Source organism: Chelmon rostratus, chromosome 17, assembly GCF_017976325.1.
Source record: "Chelmon rostratus isolate fCheRos1 chromosome 17, fCheRos1.pri, whole genome shotgun sequence".
Taxonomy (NCBI): domain Eukaryota; kingdom Metazoa; phylum Chordata; class Actinopteri; order Chaetodontiformes; family Chaetodontidae; genus Chelmon; species Chelmon rostratus.
This window is the reverse complement of record NC_055674.1, coordinates 11,703,644-11,718,752: the sequence shown is the minus strand read 5'-3', so window position 1 is coordinate 11,718,752 and position 15,109 is coordinate 11,703,644. Positions and strand designations below refer to the sequence as shown.

General features: G+C 43.9%; 1 protein-coding gene across 1 annotated transcript in view; it reads right to left on the bottom strand.

Moving 5' to 3' along the window:
* Nucleotides 1–12,359, bottom strand: part of cyth3b (cytohesin 3b) — a 39,675-nt gene extending 27,316 nt beyond the window's left edge. The window contains exon 1 of the mRNA XM_041956563.1: nt 12,054–12,359. Coding sequence (XP_041812497.1) covers nt 12,054–12,072 — 19 coding nt within the window. The 5' untranslated portion in view covers nt 12,073–12,359. The remainder of the gene's footprint in view (nt 1–12,053) is intronic.
* Nucleotides 12,360–15,109: the final 2,750 nt, after the last annotated feature.

Genomic DNA, 15,109 nt, shown 5'->3' with positions numbered 1-15,109 from the left:
AACACAGTTTAAATCTGAGCCAGGATTTCTTTATTGCGCAAAATATGTGGGTGGTTCAGGTCAGACCATCACTTTTTCCCAGGTTCTGCGTAAAGGGGTTTTCCAGATTATGAGCCTCTGCACACACAGAAGCCCTTTCTTTAGCCTCTTATCTTAAATCTCACAAGTTGAGCACTAGTTAGAAGTAAACATCAGCTGCATCATCTCCACAGAGAAGCAGACTCTTGCTTTTTCTAACAGAAATAGATGAAAGTCGGATAAAAACATCTGGAATGACCTTGTTAGTAGAGTCGTTGTAGCGCTGATAGTTGAATTCATTTAAATTTGTCTCCTAAAAATGACATATTGCTAGTGCAGGGACGTTTTCAGGGTGGATGGTGGGGCTAAAACACTCTGGTTAAAGTTTGGGAAAGATGACGGTCTGGATTAAACATGTCCTGTGTCATGTCACTTCAGACTCTTTAATAGGCTACTTAACCAAGACCACAATCTTTCCCTTAACCACACTTAATTTGCCACAAGCAAATACTATAGAGAAACCATGTGATTTACTTTGTCAGCAAACATTCTGCAGAGATGTTCAGTGACATTTTGTGGCTTTGCAGATATGTTCATTAAATTTCCTCATTACATTGATTAAAAAAAGTCATTTGGACAGCATTATGTTTCTTTTATAACATATTTGCCATTGCAAATTAGTAGTCTATATTTTTTAGGGCGATAGGGTTGATGCATTTGTAAAGTTATTTAGCTAAAAGAACAAGACCAGCTGAGAGCTAATGAACCTTCCCCATGGAAACATGAATGACACTATTAATATTCAGTCAATAACCCATTATTTTTGAAATTGCTGTAACTTGCTTAAGATCAATGAGGCATGGGTCAAAAATCAGCACCTCTCAAAGCCATAATTAACCTTTTTACACTGTATCACAAATTGAGCTAGTGTTGTCAAAAATATTGATTCAATTGTATCAATTCTGAATATTTTAAAGGTTTTCAATGATCATTTTGCTTGCTGTCGATACATCGGTATCAGCTGAATTTTGTGCCAACAAAGCCTCTCACCACTCGTCTCGTTCGTTCTGATTAGCCTCCGTGACCGCTTTTGGCTAACAAAGACAACAGAAGCAGTGCTGTTTGGAAATAAGGCGAAAGATACGAGCAAGCCCTTAAGCAAACGATGCTACGGAGCAGTGCTAATGGAAGGTGCTAACACAACAGAGATAGCAAAGCACCTGAAGCCTGTGTAAAGAATTTCAAGATGTTGGTGATGCGCCCGCATTAAGCATTAAACATGATGGACCACGACACCGCTGTTGATAACTGTGACGTCCTCGTGTCGTCTCAAAGCTAAGATAATCCTCCTCAGAGCTATCAGGCCTGAGGAATCGACAGCAGAGTTTCAGCTCAGAATTCTATTATCTTGCAGTTGTTCCTTCCACACACTACTATTTACTTTAGTTCATTTTTAAGATTAATTAGACAATTTAATAATTTTCAAAGACCTGATTCAAAGAGAATAAAATAAATGTTTCTAAAAAAGTGTGATATTTAATGCTTACTATAGTCATTCTGCTGTTCTCTGTTAGTAGTCAAGAAAAGTTGTACCTCATCGTCATGTTAGAGCCTTGTTATATCTATCTTTTCATAAAAATCTACAATTCTTTGCCCTTAATGTTGTGTACATTTTTCCTGCTGGTATTGAAAATGTATTGTATGGAAGGAGCTGCTTGTGGTGACGAACCTACAGAGAATTATCCGCTTAATATGCAGCTCCCCTCCCCTCTCCCCTTATGGAGATTCATGGTGACTTTCATCTCATTGCTTAGCTGTTTTGGTTCACTCTCACTGCTCTTAATGGAGTCGTTTTCACAACTTGTTTCCGCTGCGCCAAAATAGCCAGAAAAATCTGTTACTGCAGGTTTAAGTTAACACAACCAAACTACAAAGACATCTTTAATGTGTGAGATAAATAATAAATGAAAATCGTGCGTTGTTTGGCAAAAGAATCACTTTTTTCACATTTAAAAAAGTTCTTTCCAGGAAATCTAATCACTACTCAGTATTTCATTAAAAATTACGACACAAAATTCTTCATACCCTGTGGTTATAGCCTGCAGCTAATAGGAGTAATACAGGGAGAACACAGGAGGAAAATCTAAAGCGAAAGAGATACGAAAATAGTGACTGGGCAGCAATGACAGGGCTGGCCAACAGTATCACATACAATTACGCAAAACTTTTAAATTGTCATGCATTTAAATATCAACCGCTCTCTGCTAGCAGACTGGCTTCCTCTTCCTTTAAGTCTCCTGTAGGCAGTGAACATTGCTGAAAGTACAATGTTTTCCCATGAAACCAAGCACACGTATGGCCTCCTGACAGCTCGCAGGCATGTATGACGACCGCAGATCTCCTGGGAGCTGCGGCAGTGGAGAGCTGCTGACGTTTTCAACATACAGTAACTGACTGGCATTTCCCCAAGGGAAGAGCAATAATGGCTAATTATTGCTTTGGTTTAGGTAAAGTCCATTTATGTGGGGTTTGATTGTGGAGCATTTGCATCACGTTCCTCTGGCCACATTTCATTATCATGAGCTCCAAAATGCTTTTTTTAAGATGAGCTGAAGCGCACGTGCTCAGTGCATGATGGAATTCAGCATGACAGAGGTCAACAAACAGATTAAATACATGTGTGAAGGAACCTGTGCTGAGAGCCACTGTAAATCACTCGTCCTCTCAGATACCCTCAGGCCTCTTTATCTGTGTGTGTTACAGTGGTCATGACCCACTCAAAGCCACACCAGATTATCAATCACACCCAATCATCGTCTATGGGAGCGCTGACATTGATGCATCACGACACACGAGAATGTGGACGGGGAGAGAAAGTGTGTGTGTGTGTGTTTACAGCAGCAGGAGGTGTGTGAAAGCACTTCAAGTAGAGCCATGAGAGAAGCTGCCATTGTCCCTGTAGAAAAGCCTGGTTATGGATGCCCTTGTGGACGATTCTGGAGCCTGTCGCCCTGACCTGCTCGGTCGAGGCCGTTCCTTTTATACTTCACGGTCTTCACTACAGCAACAATGGCTGTCCTTTCTCTGAAAACAATTTAGCAATGCATGGGTCAGGGCAGAGGAAAAGAGGAGCAAGGAGGAGAAAATCCTTGTGACACACCATACTATAAATCACATGACAGGAATAGAAAACACAAGGGAGGGTATCTCCCTTTTTCTTTCAGGGCTGTCTTTTTGTCATGACTGAATCCTGTTTATATACGCTGTATTTGTGTGCGTTAGTATTTCACTCCAGTAGAGAAGTGACAGTGAGCGGCCCGAGCCTCTGACCCATAATCCACTAACTGTCATCCATATCCCTCCCCACTTGATCTCCTCCATTTGTCTAGGCATGGAGAGGGCTCGCAGCTCACTCTAATCCTCTGCGTGCACACCATATAAAGAGATGCACATTTACACACACACACACGCCTCCACAAGTGAAGTAGTGGAAGTAGAGAAGCATGAGGTATACACAGCTGGGCTGAGCCTTGCACCACTAACCTACTTTAAGAATCTGAACGCAACATCCGCTTCCCTATCAGTTTCTCTTTGAATCTGTGCCACTGCTGCATGTCTCCATCTCCATCTCTGCTAAACATATACAAACACACCGTCACACACACACACACACACACACAGATGTGCCTAACAACACTGACAGGTTGCTGAAGAGCCCCTGTGTCACACGGTCATCCTGCTGTGCTGTTCGCAGCCTTTCTCGGTGACAAACGGAGCACCGCTGTCATTCTGAATAGCACGGAGCCGATGACGGGGAACGCGGAAGAAAAGACTACGACTGCAACAACCCCAACCTTCTTCGCAGCACCAGCGGCGCAGTCACAGCTCATCCTCTCTCCCTAAGAAAGAAGAATGAATTTTGCATGATGCTGCTGCATCTTAGCAAAAAAAAAAAAAGGAGTGGGGGTAGGGGGTGGAAACATGCCCACTTTGCAAAAAAATAGAAAAAAAAAAACAGAGTTCTAGCAAAAGACTGAGGATGTGCTGTAGTAGTTTACTGACACATTGACCCCCCTGAGTAAGTCACAGAGTGTTACAAATCCCTTCTTAAAAGCAGGGCTGGCACTGGAGTGGCAGCGCCACGAGCCCCCAGGGGGAGACAAGAGGGCTGTAAGAGGCTGGAGGCTGGCCAGATGCTCTACGCACACACACACACACACACACACACACACTAGAGCAGCAGAGATGTCCAGGAGTGGACTATAGAGCTGAATGCAAAGGTGCATCAGAATGGGCGTTCCACATCCACATCCAATAATACACAGCATTCTTACGTATGTTATTCTTCAGTACCTCTTACCTACCACTGCTGTGACAGGCGCATCATTTACAGCCACTGAGGTTTAACTTGGGGGCCTCTCGACCAATGATTCAGATCATAGGGAGGAGAATTAGGCCAACGGAAAACCCTGGATTTTCTGGAGTTGCACGAAACTAAAGCCTTATAACAATGTAAATGCAACCATGAAAGGCATTATGGAATGTACCATTCCACAGAACTGTGTTGTGGAGGAAGATAGATGACTGAATTTTTCTTGTCTCTGGCTTGAAATGGGCGTAAAGCTGAGAGTCTCGGGGAAGAGTAATGGTTTGATGTTGTTTGGATACTTTGCTCCTCTTTAGAGAGTCAGAGGAAATATTTTTGACAGAAATAAGGAAAACTGGACTATTCACAGAAATCAAGATGACAAACAAGTTATTGAACTGTTTGAAATAACTGGAATGTGCAGAATATACACGGGTGCAGCTAAGTTATTTCTGTCTTTGTGTCACTGTCACATGTTGCTTCCTCAAGATCTAAAAACCCAACAGAAAAAAAAAGTTGAACCTCAAGCAGAAGCTGAGCCGGTTAAAAAGTGAGGTTAAGTGGAAATGTCAAAATCCCTCCATAGAAGAATGAAGAGGCACCAGCATGAATCCTTACTTTACTATCACAAAAGCCAAAACTAATCATTGGATTAAGTGAAAAAACAGATGCAGATTGGCAGAGTGATAATTAGATCAATGCGCATCTGCTGAAAGAAACTTAAATCTGGAGGTCTGCTGGAAATCACAGTTGTATAATGACGCTGGATGCCAACATGGTTTCAGTAGAGTCACCTCGAGACCACTGGTGAGCGTGTTGTGTTTCCAGAGTGTGAAGCACTGGACGTACTGGCAGTCAGAGGGGGATACACCTTTTTCCTGCATCTTCAGCAGGTCAAACAATCTTACATAATTGTTCCAACCCTCCCTTTTCCTGTCCACTCCGCTCGGCCTCCTCTTCCCTTTCCGACGGACCTGAACCACACACACGCGCTTTAATGGAAGCCATGAACCCAGACTCCCACAAAGGCCCAATAGTGGAGCAGGACGTGAAATTCACATCAGCACATGACTTCAGACTCCTGGGGCCTTTAGCACGCTCTGATTTTTCTTTCCAAAGGGGAAGGAAAAAAAAGCTTGATTTGCCTCACCTCTCCCCTCCACAAGCCTCTTGATGGTCTAAATGCAACAAGGACGGATCCCAATCTGTGACTGCTGAGCAGTGGACCTTCACTGCACAGCGCTGTCTGTTCAATGAAGAAGAAACTGGATCCTCTCCTGTGTGCTTTTCCTCCTCTGCTCCAGAGGAAAATTAAGTCTTGCCATCAGCGTCACAGCCACTTATAAGAGCACTTCAAACCCATTTTTTAAGGCAGAGAAAATAGAACGGAGGTCCAAGAGGATTTGCACACATGCCTCATGTTCACTTTTAACCTTAGCTTAGCTTTTATTGGTGCAAGTACTGAAATCCAGAAAGTTGACTTCCATATGGGGTCAGCCTGTCTTTATGTCTGCTGAGTCCATCTTAAACCACTAAGAGGATATCATGGGTGAATGCAATGTGCTATCTGATATTCTGTGAGGCCAAACTCAACAAGGGCCCTCTGTGTTCCCTGACCTTTGTGTCAAAGACGAAACACACACAGAGACTTCAGTCTATGGAGTAACAGCCTCATACAGAAGCCTTTTCTATCTCCTCATCAGCTTCTCGGAGCAGTTACTGAGCCATGGTGAGCTGGACCGCTGGTGCACGGTGAGCGTGTGAGGGCGCACAGCAGTCATAACAGAGAAAACACACACTCTTCAGCAGAGGTGAGTCACGCTGGTGGAGAGAGACCAGGAGGCCGAACATTTCTTAAAATGCACGTGTTAGCTTAAGATGCTAAAACACACACATCCCCCAAACACTATTCATTGTCTTGCCAAGAGTTAGACAAGAAGATTGGTATCATTTTCACGTCTGTACGCTAAATATGAAGCTACAGCGAGCAACCAGCTAACTTAGCTTAGCACAGAGACTGGAAACAGAAGGAAACAGCTAGCCTGGTTCTGTTGAGGGAAACAAAATCCACAGACTGTACCGGCACTCGTTGTCTTGTATGTTTAATCAGAACCGACGAAAAACAAAGTTGTGGTTTTTACAGGGAGTGAAGTGTCCGACACGTAAGGCTGTTGACCCCACACTAGCACAAAATGTAGCAATTTGTTCCGTTAGCCTGGCCAGCTAACAAAGACAAAATAGCGCTGCAGCTAAGGATTGTTTTCATTACTAATAAGTCTTTACATTACTTTGGATTATCAATTAATAGTTTAAACTATCAAACGCAGAAAATAGTGATAAATGTCCATCATAGTTTTCCACAGCCAAAGGTGACAACTTCAGTTTGCATCTGTTATAGAACCAAAAGTCCAAAACCCAAAGACATTCAACTTCCAATGATGTAAAACAGAGGAAAGCAGCAAATCTTCACGTTTGAGAGGCTGAAACCAGGAAACACATTTGGTGTTTGTGCTGGATAAAAAACAAATTATTAATTTGTTTATCAAAACCCAGCAAGTTTGGGTCTCAAATTTGGCAGTACCCAGTGAATTCAGTGGGTTCACATCAGTATAAGGACCATACAGAACTCCAATCCTGCCATTTAAAAGCGAGTGGAATCTGTTCCCCCTCAGGTCAGGGAACTAGACCACACTCACAGGTTGCAGGAGGTAAGTGGGCCATGTTTCCCTACATTTCCTACGCTAACTGAATGTTTCACCATTTAACAAAATATGCTTGAATTAACAGCAACCTTCCCTGAACTTAACAAGAACATTTCAAGCACCGGACATGAGCTTATTCACAAGATACACAGCAGACTCCATACTAAAGCCTTGCCACATGAATTACCGTACGGAACTTGTACGGAACTTTTTATAGTTTTGCTGCACCATCCATCTGGTGCTCCATAACATCCTGCAGGGCCCTCAGCTCCTCCACCGTCACACAGGCTGCATACAGACCCTCAGTGCCTGCCAGAGCCTCCTCAGGCTTGAAGTAAATACCCACGGCCTACCACGCTCTCTGTAGATATCTGCAGTGCAGGGGAACCAGATGACCCCTCTCAAAGGGAGAGTTAAGATATGGCTAGGCTAGATATTCACTTTGGATAGAACCGAGAGGTGTGTGCTATCAAAGCACAATTTGTTCCTACTCTGCATGAAGATTTCAGGACGCTCCTCTCTGAGCCACTTGACAGCGTGTGGGCTGCGGGGAAAAGACAGCAGCTGCAAAGACAAAAACACAAATCCTGAGCGTAGCAGGGAGCCGCTGGCACTGTCCTGCAGCCTGCAGATGAATAGCTCGCAGATCTCAAAGCCCTGCGCGTCGTGTGCGTCCCTCCACGCCTGAGTTGGGCTGCAGATTGCCATAACCCCGCAGACCACACACTCACACACTCACACGCAGAACTGCCAACTTTAAATGGCTGGTTTTCACAGTGTGTAAATAGAGCAGTCTGTAGCCAAACTTGCAAGCCGTCACAAGTCGCGCAGTGAAGCCAGCGTCTAGCATAAATGCTCTGATTCATACCATATGGGCATCACTCATGAAGTCTCCATTGAACGCTGTGAATGCAGCTCACCAACAAACAGAAACTGAAGCAGAGGGAGCAGAGATACAGTAGGTGTACATTTGACAGACTGTCAAAGTCATTCATGCCGAACGAGAATGTGTTACAGTAAGCTCGGTCAGACAGGCCTCACTGTAGCAAAGCTTTGTGGGCTCTTGTTGGCCCATTGTCCATTGAGCGACTATTGTGGCAGAAGGCATTGTACTGTTGACTGTCAGGCGTGTCAGATGGATTGCTATGGACCTGTTTTCTCTAAGCCTCGTACAGCACGGCCAACTGCAGTTGCAGAAAAGTAACTGACATGAGAAAAAAAAAATCCAACAGTAGATACATGAAAATAAAGCATCCAACAGAAGAAGGCAAAAGGAAGTGTAGTATAGAGGCGTAGCTCTGTAAGTACAACTGAAGCTGACGAAGGTCAAGCACAAATTTGGACAAATTTAAATTTTAGCTTGATGGCGACGTCAGATGAAAAGACTGAGGATCAGCACAGTTGTTAATCCTCAGGGGGATATGAACGTCTGTACCACAGTTCAGAGCAATCCATTCAGTTGTTTTTTGGCCATTTTACTCAAAACCATAAATGTCAACTTCATGGTGGTGCTTAAGAAAAAGTCAGTCATGCTTCAAGTCATTATGATTCATCCTCTGGGGACCATGAATGTCTGTGCAAAATGTAAAAGCTATTCATCCAGTAGCTGCTGAGATACTTCAGTGTAGACCAAAGTGGTTGACCAACTAACCAGCACTGCCGTCCACAGATTCATTCATGCTCGCATGTGTGGTATTAGGTCTCTTTTTACCAACACAGGGAAGATTTCAAGCTGGCGAAACTGAAAAAACATAGAGGGAGATGGAAAAGAAATGAAAACTGAAACCCTGTCAGACGTGTGACCTGGTTTGATGGACGGTGATGGATGGCCGGAGACTGCTCGCTGTTCAGCGAGTTAATTATGACAGAACAGACGGATCTTCGCTGGGAGGAACCCCTGTAATACACTGGAGAATTGATTCAGTAAGAATATCTAGTCCGCCGCCACTCTTTCTCACTGGCGGCACTCCATATTTCTTTGGCCATTTTCCAACTTCACTCTGGCACTTCATCCTGCCTTATCCCCTCCACACACACACACACACACACACACACACACACACACACACACACACACACACACACACACACACACACACACACACATCTCCTGTCTCGTTCTCTCATTCCCTCTCAGACATCTCACCATCGCTGCTACTACGTCTGTGTCTCGCTCACTCTTTGTGGTCACACGTCCTCTCCATCCTCACGCCTCCCTCGCTGTCTGTTCTCCATCTGACACCTCGGTATCGCACTCTGTCCACCACTTTCTGTCCTCCCTCTCTCTCCACTTGTGGCCTGGCAAAGTGTGTGCGTCCCATTGTGAGAAATGACTGCCAGATATTGAAGTTTGTCAACTAGCTTGCCGCCTTGAATAGATCCACGCCTGTAATCCACACCGGCAGAGTCACTGCTGCACCCGACTCTGCTGTGGGCTCATGTGTGGGTGCTAAAGTGTTCTAATGAAAGGTAGCAATTTGTCGATAATGTTCCCAACCGTTCAGCACGAAACTAAACACCAAAACAAAAAACAGGAGCTCTGCAGCCTTTCTTCCCTGCAGCATCCAGGACACTATTTATTCCAGACGAGGGGCACAGACTGTGGCATAAATCACACACCTGCTCACAAGCACGCACACACACACACTTATCATTCTCGCTCATGACCCATCCATCCATCCATCTTCACAGCAAACAGTGCCATGAGGGAAAAAGGAGAAATTTAATTTGTGTGAGTGTCAGTCTGTCAGCGTGTAGCCATGAATATATGTGAGTGTGAGTGTGTGTGTGTGTGTGTGTGTGTTTATATGCTCCCGGCTGTTGTCAGCTATCCCTGGTTGGCATCACAGCACCATATGTCTGTCCGTGGGGCTGTGCTGACATGTGCCACCGCTGGAGGCCGGGCTGGCCGCACACAGCACAATGACAGCTTTATGCCCACATGCCACACATTGCAATACTCCAGCAAAAAGTCACATCCCGCAGCTCTGAAAGCAGCGAGCATGTGGGACTGAACACCGCTGACATACAGAGGTGAGACAGCACGAGTGTCGGATACTCGCCATCAGGCCCAGGACGGTAGAGATGCAACATTACCAAAAGGACACGCAAAATTTAAAACCAAGACAGCCACAAATAAGCCACAAATAACCACAAAAGAGATCTAAAGACTTCACCTTCACCCCCTTTGAAATGCATTTTAGGTGATCGGATTGCAATCGATAGTATTTGATCACATGAAAGTACAGGTGTAAATGCAACCAAGGCATATTGAGGACGGATTGTGATCCGATCAGCCAAAGCACCTCCGGTTTCAGGGACGCACAGCGACAATACTGAATACAGGTATCAATGCAATTGCCTTTTGCAGTCCACAAACAGAAACAACATGGGGGGAAATGTTACTAATAACTGAAAAGCACCAGTAGCAGTCTTGTGCAAATAAAATCAAAGGTTTGACAGCTCATATAGGTTTGACACACAACCTTCATTCATAAAAGTGTCCATCACTATCCTCTCCCACCAGTCAATCGTCAGTGGTGGTGACAGTGACAGAGGTGATACTGACCACAGCCGAAATAAAGACAATTGCATAAAACAGCATTCTCCCCTGCTTTCGTCTTCAGCATTTCAGTTGTCAAAGACGGCTTCTTCCACCACTTTGAAAAGCCATCAAAAGTCCACACAACCACGCAGCTTTCACTTGCACAGACAGCATGAGGGTGTAAGAAGGAAGAAGAAAAAGAAGCTGGACAGAGCGATCAGATCTCAGTATGGACACTGGAGACACATATTAATTACAGGTGTAAATGTAATCAGGTTAAATCATATCTAGAGACAATTTGGCTAATGGAAGGTGTAAAAGGGGGTGAAATGACCACCAAGAGGTGCAAAATGACCACAAAAAGATGCAAAATAGCCACCAAGAGACGGACAAGGAAGCAAAACGACCACAAATATTCAGTTTTGCTTCTGTGTAGGAGGGACGGGGGACCTTTTACTTGTCTATCGAGAGGCTGGTTGTCTCATAATCTATCCATGGCTGTAGACTATTTGGAAATAGCAGCTATTCATTGATAAAATTTCCTGTTAGAATATTTAATGTTGCTTATTTGTCATTCTTTTTTTACATCACATAACAGTGCTACTGATTATCTACAGTTTATTCTTGTCAAGAACCAGAGCTTTACATGTTTTCACAGTCTCAACACATTTAGTCATTTCACAAATGTGCTTCCCTCTTTAAAACCGCCCCTAGTCCCACTCAAAAGTTTCTAAATCCGCCCCTGTGTTTAACTATATGCAGTGGGTGTCTGCAGGCTGGCGTTGCAGGATGTGGCAACACAATGTCAAACAAACTCAACACTGGTCATGAGTCAATAAATGAATCTGTGCCTCATGGCTACAGCTTGGCTGACGGTGAGAGGAGGACCTGTTGGGCCACCAGCCCACAGCTGACAGAGGAGCAGATAAACACAAGCCTACTGGCCGCAGCACTGATGATGATGCACTGTCAGTCATCGTGCTGATCCATTCAAGCCTTGTTGAGTCTTCATCATCACCCTGAATGTAGGTCAGCGTTTCCACCTTTACACATGCCGCACATGAGGCATAACACTGCTCTTGGAGCCATCACAACACAACATGAGTGACGGGCTTTCTGCTCATTTAGGAGGCAACTTCATGTCAGTAATCTCGACCAGAAAACGCCGATGAGGGAAAGATGACTGTGGACAGATGAGATCAATGTTGCTGCATGTGCCTGACACAAAACTAACTCCATGCCATGTCTAACATTACTGAAATCACAGGCCACAGTCACTATCCATACCACTATTATCAATAATATTACCATTATTATTGTTATTACTGAGAGACACTATCAGGCTTCAGAGGCACATGTCTCCTGACTGTCAGAACTGAAACAGCTACATTTCGGCGGTCTGCTTGCACTGAATGAATCATACCTTGGTTGTCCTCGTCCATGGTTGCAGCCTATAAATTAAGAGATCCACCTCCCCCGAAAAAAAAAATCGGTCACAGAAACTTCCGTTGCGCGAAAAAGGTCTAAAATACAGCAAATGCGCGTCCTAATTTCCAGGACGCATTGGGCGCACAGGTTGTCTCACGGGCAGCGGCTTCTTGAGGGGAATGTTGTGGCCATTGACGCCTCTCAGTCGCGGGGCAGTCCCTCCGGTTCCGCCGAACGGTGCGTCCCTGCGGCGGCAGCGGCAGCAGCAGCGGTGTCTTCTCGCCTACAGCGGCCGAGCGTGTTATCGCTATCCCTTCAAATACGCCTTCACTCCACTAGTATCGGGAGAGTAGTTGGCATGGCTGCGTCAAGCTTGCAACACACAGCCGAAGCAATATCGGAAGTGGCGGTAATGTTGCCTTCAAAATAAAAGCCTCAAAGGAGCGACACGTGGTTTATCAAGCGATTTTTTTTATTTTGAAGCTAATAACCGGAAGTATTTTCTGTATTTGTTGCATTATGCGTAGCTTCACACTAATTGTTAACCCCATCCCAGCTCCGCTGCACAGTCCGTGCTGCGCGTCAGCATTCATCACCGATCAGCGCTCACGTGACTCCAGGCAATAGTGACATTACACCCAGCGACATAAACCTATAATGTTTTATTGATTATGCGACAGTTATATCCCTTAAGAAATTATGGCAACTTAATATATACTGGAATGGATCAGAAGAATTGTAATTATTATACTATTGTTATCAGCCTGCTTTTCTCATGTGTGGATGACTTTGGCTTTCTTTCTAACCACGTGCCATGTTATGTGTCAGTAAATGAAATGTAAAATGGCTAAGAGTTTATTTATTTGTATTATTTGTTCTTGTTTCAGTCAATAAATACTTTAACAGTCAAGAATTTATTGCAAGATTAGTTATTTGGGTGTTTTATTTGATTGCATTAACTGAAGTACTAGTTAAGCACAGATCTTAGGTTAGGTATTCTCTTTTCATCTTCTGGTTCATAAATGTAAAGGTTTACTACTTTTCCTTTTAATCATTTGAATAATCTAAATTAATTTTTAACATTTCTAATTTCAAAGTCCATTTTCCTGATTATGCTTCTACTAAAGTAACATTGTCAACGCATAATTTTAACTTGTAACAGAGCTTTTTTAGTAGCACTGTTACGTAAGTAAATGCTCTGAATACTTCTTCCACCACTGAATACCAACATCAACTGCTTTCAGATGTTTATGAATACAATTCCACACAGAGAAGGCTATTTATTTCCTGTGATATACAGTGAGCTGGAGGACACTGAGGCTGGCCAGTCCGGGTTTTCTCTCAAATCAACATTTTTAAAGATAGCAAGGTTTGTGGAGAATCCTTTGAGCCAGAGCTGCCTCCTAAAATACAACGAGCAAATTAATCCAAAAGAGCTCCAGAGCTGCTCAAAATGCTCTGAAATAGCATGTTTCATCAATATACTCCAAAGTAGCAACATATAAAAGGCTAATATAAAAGGCTGAATTCACATTTGACTGTTAGGATTTGTGGACGAGACTCTTACATAAGCAGGCAGAGGCATCAGGTTAGGAAATAGTGGGCTGAATAACACACACATACACACTCACACACACACACACGGACAGGGCTTTGCAGTACTTGTTTCTACAACACACATGGTTTCAATTAAAGCATTCCTGCCTCCGCTGAGAGGGAGGGGGTCTCACTTCCCGTGTGCATTACTCCAATGGTCAAGCACGAACAGATGTTTTAATGTATTCAGTCGTTTGTTTATTCGTAGGTGTCTCTTCTGGACAAATGTTTCATTCTCGATCCTCTGCTCTAAACAAAGTGACAGTCTGCAGACATAACACCAACAGTTCTCCTGATACTATTTCTTAGAGTTGTGCGATTAATTATGTAACTTTAAATTGCATTTGTTGTGCTTCAGTAGAAGAAAAAGCAAATTTAATTATTTCATTTTTAATATATAATGAGACTGGTTTGACTGACTGAACATTTGGAAAACTGCATAAGAGCATCACTCACAATGATCAGTTTTGCTTTCTTGGGCTGATAGTTGACATAGAAATGCGTCTTGTTCACCTTAAATTTGTTTCAGCATCTTTCAAAAGAGTTTAAAAAAGGGCATAAACTGACACTGAGAGGCTCAACTGAGTCATTTTCACATCAGCAGGGCCAAAGGATTACACAACCCACTGAAACCCCCTCGATCCGGCAAGATCCAGTCTGGTGCCAGCTGACAAGAGCGGGAGAAACTGACGACCTGCAGCGAGATCCCGTCCTTACACCTGAATAAACTCCCCTAAGGCGGTGGGTAAGTGTGAATGTATCTGCTATATCCAGGAATGGTTGGATATTAGGGTACGAGCATCCAGACAGTGTTTGTTTTCTCTGCACTCTGGCATGAAGCGTAGGTCGTGAAGACCTAACCATGTGTTTTTAAAGGAATTCCTGGAGATGTGCACCACTTAGCAAAGTGGAAAAAAAACAAAGGAAAAAGTCTGCTCAGAGATGTGTGTGTTGTGTTTCTTGGTCAGTTTCAATCTGGTGGTGACTGTGAGGAGGACACGGGGAGATGGGGAATGTTTGGTAAGGGTAGATCTGGGTGAAACCCCTCCAGTTTAGGGCCCAGGAAGAGTCTTCCTCTCTTCAGTTCCACTAGTTATGAGGTTTTACATACTAGGTGGAGATGCAAAGTAGTTATCACACAGAGCAAGCCCTGCTTTGAATATTCTCTGCGCTACAAGTGGAAAATAGGTCATATGCATAATGTCGGCGATAGCTTTGGGAATATGGTTGGACAAATACGGCGTTACTGTCCATTTATGTCAGCGCTGGCCCTGGTCAGGCACAGCATCCTCTCTGAAAGTCAGACTTAGTTCCATTAAAAGCAATTAGATACCGAGTCTGTCTCTCTGGCACATAAACACACTCAGTACGCTCTATTCCACATAAATGTCATGCTAATGTGTTTATGAGTCATCAGAGAAGCCTCTCAGTGTGGCCCAGATACCCTCAGTGATG